At 43.7% G+C, this 6,730-nt stretch overlaps 1 protein-coding gene across 2 annotated transcripts in view; it reads left to right on the forward strand.

The window, feature by feature from the left end:
- Positions 1–6,666, forward strand: part of bmp1a (bone morphogenetic protein 1a) — a 29,992-nt gene extending 23,326 nt beyond the window's left edge. The window contains exons 12-20 of one of the 2 annotated variants that reach the window (XM_035905076.2): positions 72–267; positions 514–639; positions 1,712–1,905; positions 2,029–2,209; positions 2,328–2,453; positions 2,627–2,754; positions 3,121–3,334; positions 3,630–3,880; positions 5,163–6,666. In XM_035905076.2, coding sequence (XP_035760969.2) covers positions 72–267; positions 514–639; positions 1,712–1,905; positions 2,029–2,209; positions 2,328–2,453; positions 2,627–2,754; positions 3,121–3,334; positions 3,630–3,880; positions 5,163–5,297 — 1,551 coding nt within the window. In that variant the 3' untranslated portion in view covers positions 5,298–6,666. The remainder of the gene's footprint in view (positions 1–71; positions 268–513; positions 640–1,711; positions 1,906–2,028; positions 2,210–2,327; positions 2,454–2,626; positions 2,755–3,120; positions 3,335–3,629; positions 3,881–5,162) is intronic. The other variant, XM_006784031.3, reaches the window with a different exon arrangement.
- Positions 6,667–6,730: the final 64 nt, after the last annotated feature.

Raw genomic sequence — 6,730 nt, forward strand, 5'->3', positions numbered from 1 at the left:
TTCATGCTTTCTTCTGGATTTCATGACTAATTTTTCCCCTTTTTGACACCAAATCTTCTGCTTTTCTTTAGATTGAGAGACACGACAGCTGTGCATATGACTATCTAGAAGTGCGCGATGGGATTTCTGAAAACAGCCCTCTGCTGGGCCGCTTCTGCGGCTATGACAAGCCAGATGACATAAAAACGAGCTCAAACCATCTGTGGATGAAATTTGTCTCAGATGGCTCTGTCAACAAGGCCGGCTTTGCTGCAAACTTCTTCAAAGGTGAACTTTTTAAGTGCTGACAACTTCTAGGAGAGAATGTCAGCATCTGAATTGAAGCATGTTCCAACATTCACTCTGTAGGTCATGACCTTTTTAAATTTTCTTTCATATATCCTTGTTCTTCTTGCACCTTTGCGTTCTGTGCGACCCTCTTTGCTCGACTCTGCTGTTGTTTTGGAGGGTTTTCTCTCGTAAGCCACTGAGCCAGGGGGGCCAGCTAAAAGGGCCATATCTTTGTGTGTTCAGAGATGGATGAGTGCTCCAAGCCGGACAACGGTCGCTGTGAGCAACGCTGTGTCAACACACTAGGCAGCTACAAGTGTGCCTGTGACCCAGGCTATGAGCTGGCTGCTGACAAGCGCAGCTGTGAGGGTAAGTACAGGGAGAAAAGTCACCATCCCTGCTCACCATGTCATTTACATGCTAAAGCACTTTACACAGTTAGCCACCCAAATACAATAAGTACAGTCAGTCCTACTCCTAACAGCCAGCATTAATAGTGGTGCTGGCCAGGCACGGCCTTTTCTGATTTGTGTTACAACAATGAAAGCTTTATTTTACCTCAAATTATATGTTGTTGTTTAAGACCCAACTGCTAGCACACACAGCTGCACAACATTACCATTTAATCCCTTTCTGCCTCTACAGGAAGTCCGCCAGCTACCCATCTCTTTGCTGTGTGTACAAATATTTCGCTGATGTTGAATTAATGGGGCCTGAAATTAAAGACAGACACATTAAAATGAATTAAAAAATGCATATAACTGAATGTAGTTCTCTTATTAATGTGTTAATATTAAAATAATGCATATTAGAAAGGATATACATTTATGGTGTATGTGCAATATTTCCACATGAAGCTTGCAGACAGTGTGGGTTTTTTTTGTTTTGTTTTTTTAGCACTAACCCCCTGTTATGTTTTAGATGACTGATGCACTCGTATATGCAAATATTCAATTTCTTGCTTCAGTAAACTTCAGGGTTCAGGCTTTACATGGTTAAGATACATTTTTATATTTTAAACCTGCATTTAAATTGAGTTAAAATGAACCCTAAAACCTGTGCTTATATAAATATCTGTTAGATATTGTGCACTATTATTATTTCTGGATTTCAACACAGTCCATGTGTCAGCACAGCTTTTTGTTTTACTTAGTTAATGACTGACGGAATTAACTAAGAATAGCCAAGTGATCTAATGTGTATCACCAGCTGCTGCTGTTGTGTTATATCCTGCGTTGCTACTACAAAGCTTTAGCAGAAAGGTCAGGCAGTAATCACATTTTTCTGAGGGTTGTTATGTTCAAAGGAAATCTCAGATGGCAGCGTAACATTTGGAACCAATCCTCGAGAAATATACAGTGATATCATGTATTTATTTATTTTTGTGTGTGGACACCTGCACGCATATCAAGCTGCTTATTTTTCTGTCTTTTGTGTCCAGCTGCTTGTGGAGGTTTCATCACCAAGCTGAACGGTTCGATAACCAGTCCAGGCTGGCCCCGAGAGTACCCCCCAAACAAGAACTGCATCTGGCAGCTGGTTGCCCCCACGCAGTACCGTATCACTCTGCTCTTTGACGTCTTCGAGACTGAGGGCAATGATGTGAGATTTGGGGTTATGTTAAATGAACAATGGGTGGGTTTGTTCTATACTTTTGCTCCTTGTCACTGCGACGCATCTCTCCTTAATCATAGCAAATGAAGCATTTCTCTCCTCCTTCAGTTTTGTAATTAAAACCAAATAACACGTCCTGTGCAGGTTTGTAAGTACGACTACGTGGAGGTACGCAGCGGGCTGTCGGCCGACTCGAAGCTACACGGGAAGTTCTGTGGGGCAGAGAAACCAGAAGCTATCACTTCGCAGTACAACAACATGCGCATCGAGTTCAAATCCGACAACACGGTGTCCAAAAAGGGATTTAAAGCGCAGTTCTTCTCAGGTAAGTCTTCTGGCAGGGTTCTGCACGGTCTCTGCTTTTCACTCACTCAGATCTGCTACCCGTCAAGTCTTCAAAGCGAGCAGTCGTCAGCGTTGTTGTGTCCTCTGTGGTCCTGCAGATAAGGACGAGTGCTCCAAGGAGAACGGTGGCTGTCAGCATGAGTGCGTCAACACCTTTGGGAGCTACAGCTGTCAGTGTAGGAGTGGTTTTGTGCTGCATGAGAACAGACACGACTGCAAAGAAGGTATTGCACATAACATTTTTTGTCTTTTTAAATAGATCTATCTACTCGTCTTCTTCTTAGATTTTGGTGAGAGCGAAAACGGTCTGAGTGCAGCGCTTGAGCCTATTGTAGATTATCCTGACGCAGAGCACCGTGTCGACATTTTATCTCTTTCTTTCTTTTTTTCCTTGCAGCTGGTTGTGATCACACTGTGAATAGTGTGAGCGGCATTATTACCAGCCCCAACTGGCCAGATAAATACCCCAGCAAAAAGGCATGCACCTGGGTGCTCACCACCACTCCAGGTCACCGCATCAAAATCGTACGTGCCACAACCTCCTGCTTGTCAGTCATTTATTTATTTGTTAGCAGCTTTATCTGCATAATTGAATTGCTAAATCCGCTGAGAACATCTGTGTTTACTGTGCTCATGTCAGAAACTGTTATGGCCTTCCTAATGATGATGTGTGGCTCCCCCTTCTGTTATTATTTTTACATTTTTGCCCACTGTGCCACAGATATGGAGTCGGTTATTTGCTGAAACAATGTCGTGCGTTGATCTTCCGTGTGCCGAGTTAATTAAGTTCTTATCTTCTAGAAATATTACCTTACTATCTCGCTAAAAGACAAAGGGCTTTAATGTCTAAGCCTTATCATTCGAGTTGATCTTCCTCTTCATTTCTAACAGGCCTTCAATGAGATTGACATGGAGGCCCACCTGGAGTGTGCCTATGACCACATTGACATTTACGACGGGCGCGATGGAAAAGCACAGAAACTGGGTCGTTTCTGTGGGACTAAGAAGCCTCCACCCATCACATCCAGCGGCAACAAGTTGTTCATTCGCTTCTTCTCTGATAATTCTGTGCAGAAAAAAGGCTTTGAGGCTTCCCATACTGCGGGTGAGAGTTATATTACAGCATTCAGGGTTTTTCTCCTAAAAAAAACAGTGTACGGTTTCACCTCAGTTTTTGTTATTTTTAAGTCAATTAGTCATATCAAACCTCATGAAGGGCTTTAGATGTTCTTCCAGGATTTTTAGGTCAACGTTCACCACCCTGTCTCAAAATGTGATGATTCAGACCATGTTCGAGAATCCTTTTGTAACAGGATGACTCTAGACACAAAAGCACAGCTGGTCCCATCAGCCCACTTCTTTCTGTCTGCAAAAATGCTTAACTCAACTTTTCTGTTCAGAGTGTGGAGGTCAACTAAAGGCGGAAGTCAAAACCAAGGACCTGTTCTCCCATGCCCAGTTTGGAGACAATAACTACCCCGGAGCCTCTGACTGCGAGTGGGTGATTTCGGCGGAGAAAGGCTACGGCGTGGAGCTCATCTTCCAGACCTTTGAGATCGAAGAAGAGGCGGACTGCGGCTACGATTACATGGAGCTCTTCGATGGCCCTGACACAAAGTCTCCACGGCTGGGACGTTACTGTGGCTCAGGGGTAAGAACATTATCCAATAATTCTCTGAGATTCTTTTTTGGGTAACTCCTGCTGCAGAGAAGCACTGTGACTGGCCAGATGTAATTATCAGGGAGTTGTTGGAATTATTAATCCTGTCAAAACTGATCCTGTCGCCTGTAATGGGGTGACTTTTCTGACCCGGCCTGGGGATTTTGATTCTGGCTTTAAGCCAGCGGGCTCCTCCTGAGTTTAGGAGTGCTGCTGTGGAGGTGGCTACAGGTCAACATAGCTGGTCACTCCCTGGGTGTCGCTGGACTCTCTGGCACTTACTTCCAGCGGTGAAATAATCAGCCGATGGAGGCTGCAGCTGGTCTATGAAACAGTGAGTCCTGTGGGGAATAGTAACTCGAGTTTCATCAGGTTAGAGAACAGCTTGATTTCATTTACAAGATTTTCTAATAAGCTTTGGCCTCTTATTCACACGCATTCTTATGAGTCATTCGCTGTAGGGGACGTAACAGCCCGAGTTCCTCGGGGAGCAGCTCCTCAATCAAGTTTCCTTTTATAAAACAGGTTGAAATAAACTGACACAGTTCAGTCCAAAGTAGAGTAAAAACTCATTACGTTGTGGGGGAGGTTTACTTTCAGCCCCGAGGCTTTTCTCAGTTACACAGTAGACTGTTTCTGGGTCTACAATAAAACAGAATGGGCCGCTTTCTTCTTGTTTTAAATCCCTTTCCCAATAAGCCAAGACTTACAGGGCGTTATGTTGTGGCGAATTTTCACCGGCGGCTTTAATCGGCAGTCCGGTGTGTTTACAGTTGGTCACGCGGGCTTTGACTGCTCTGACACTGCAACGCTCGTCTTTGTGACAACCACGGGGCAGCTGATTGCTCGAATTGATTTTTTTTTTTTTAAATCAATTTTCACATGATAATGGTGTTCTGACAAACACTTAGGTCAAATGTTTAATATTTTTGTGCTCACGTAATGCAATTACCTCCTCTTTTTGAAGCATGTGTGTAGCAACACATTATATGGCTCTATTCAGGGAAGAAATACGCTTTCTGCAGCGGTGCACTTCAATATAAAACTCAAGAAAAAAACAAACAAAAGGAAAAAAAAAAAAAGAGGAGAAAGCTGCAGAAGGCTAGTCTTGGACCCGGACCAATGGCCCCTGGCTTTTACAGCAGTAGCAGTCAAGAAGCTCTGTCAGACTCACTGATTGGACTTCAGCATGTGTGAAGTCCTTTTAGTTTGAATTGAAGTTCAGGGAAGCAGAAAGCCACAAACGAATCTGTTGTTTTGTCCCTCCTGACAGCCTCCAGAGGAGATCTACTCGGCCGGTGACTCCATTGTGATCAAGTTCCACTCCGACGACACAATCAACAAAAAGGGATTTCACGTCCGCTACACCAGCACCAAGTTCCAGGACACACTGCACTCACGCAAGTGACCAGCGGAGGCCAGAAGGGGCCGTGCAGGGCAAAGGGGCAAACGGAGGGGCCCCCAAGGGAGGCGCCAGCCAGACGCTCGGATCCCTTCGGCCAACAAAATGAATCAGACACGACAGAACAGCCGCAAGACCACCAACCGCACCTCAGCTCCTAGGGGCTCTAGCTCCCCCCACAGACTGTGAGGAGTAAAAGCCATTCTGCAGTACACCTTGTTTTTACCTTTCTATGGTTAGGATTGGGGTGGGAGGGTGGATGTCTGCTTTAGGTGGACAGTAGGGGAAAATGTATTGACCCAATACCCCCAGATATGGTTTTTTTTGTTTGTTTTTTTTGTTTTTATTATTCTTTTTTTCTTCTTTTTTTAAAAATACATGCCGAGAAAGGCACAAAGGAAAACAGTGGATTCTCAGGACCTGTAGGAAGGCGGGCATCAGCTGGACAGATCCCTGCTTTTGTCAGGCCAGCCTGCCACATGCACGGGGAGGAGAAGAAGAGGAGGAGGCATATGGGGAACATCTCCTGCACTCCTCAGTAAAGGCTCTCTTCACCTCACTCTCCTCTCATCCCTTTGATTCAAGGATTCCTATCCATAAGAGGATTAAAAGGACTTGACTTGAGATATCGATACTGTATGTCAGTCAAGTGCATGTAATTCCAAGGCAAGGAGGAAAACGGTACCGTGACAACACCAGCATTTGTAATTGGCTTTGTCCTGACAACCAGCGGCAAGATTCTCGTTGTTACCATTAACAAGCAAATGTAGGAATCTGTTATCTTATCAAAGGACTAATAAATGAAATGTGGTCCATATCTTCTGGTTGGTAATTGCTTGCCTGATGACTGGGTATTACTGTACCTCCGTGTATAAAGTAATGTTTGATCTTTCAAAGGGAACGTGTGCTTTTCTCAGCTCGAACCAGTTAGCACTTTACAGTGAATTGTTCCAAAATCATGAGCTTATGGAATTTTGTGAAATGCAATGCCAGTTCACTTGTTTTTAAATGCATTTTATCTCTTATTCTGTTATTATATTTTTTTTATTTTTTTTTTTGGTAATTGCTCCATTTAGTTCCTCAGGCATACTTGAACATTGTGTGTGCCCTGTAACATGGGGTAATAAAGATATGACTTATGTTTCAGTGTTGATTTACACGTCTGATGTAAAATAATTTCTCTCCAGAGAAAATGCCTTTTTCTTGCTACAATGAAGTATTTCTCAAGAACCAAACGAGCCTGGGTATTTATTGTCATAGCGACTACATATATAATGTAATGGGGGGGGAGGTATTTCTGAAGTTAGCCTTATAATTGCCTTCCAATGTATAGCCAATGGTCAGTGTTGAATATACTTTGTTGCTCACTCATTCCTTCTCTTTATTTATTATTCAGCACCATGTTGCATGAGCCTTCTGTGGTCTGACACACTTGTTTG

Source organism: Neolamprologus brichardi, chromosome 12, assembly GCF_056152115.1.
Source record: "Neolamprologus brichardi isolate AB-2024 chromosome 12, ASM5615211v1, whole genome shotgun sequence".
Classification (NCBI taxonomy): Eukaryota; Metazoa; Chordata; class Actinopteri; order Cichliformes; family Cichlidae; genus Neolamprologus; species Neolamprologus brichardi.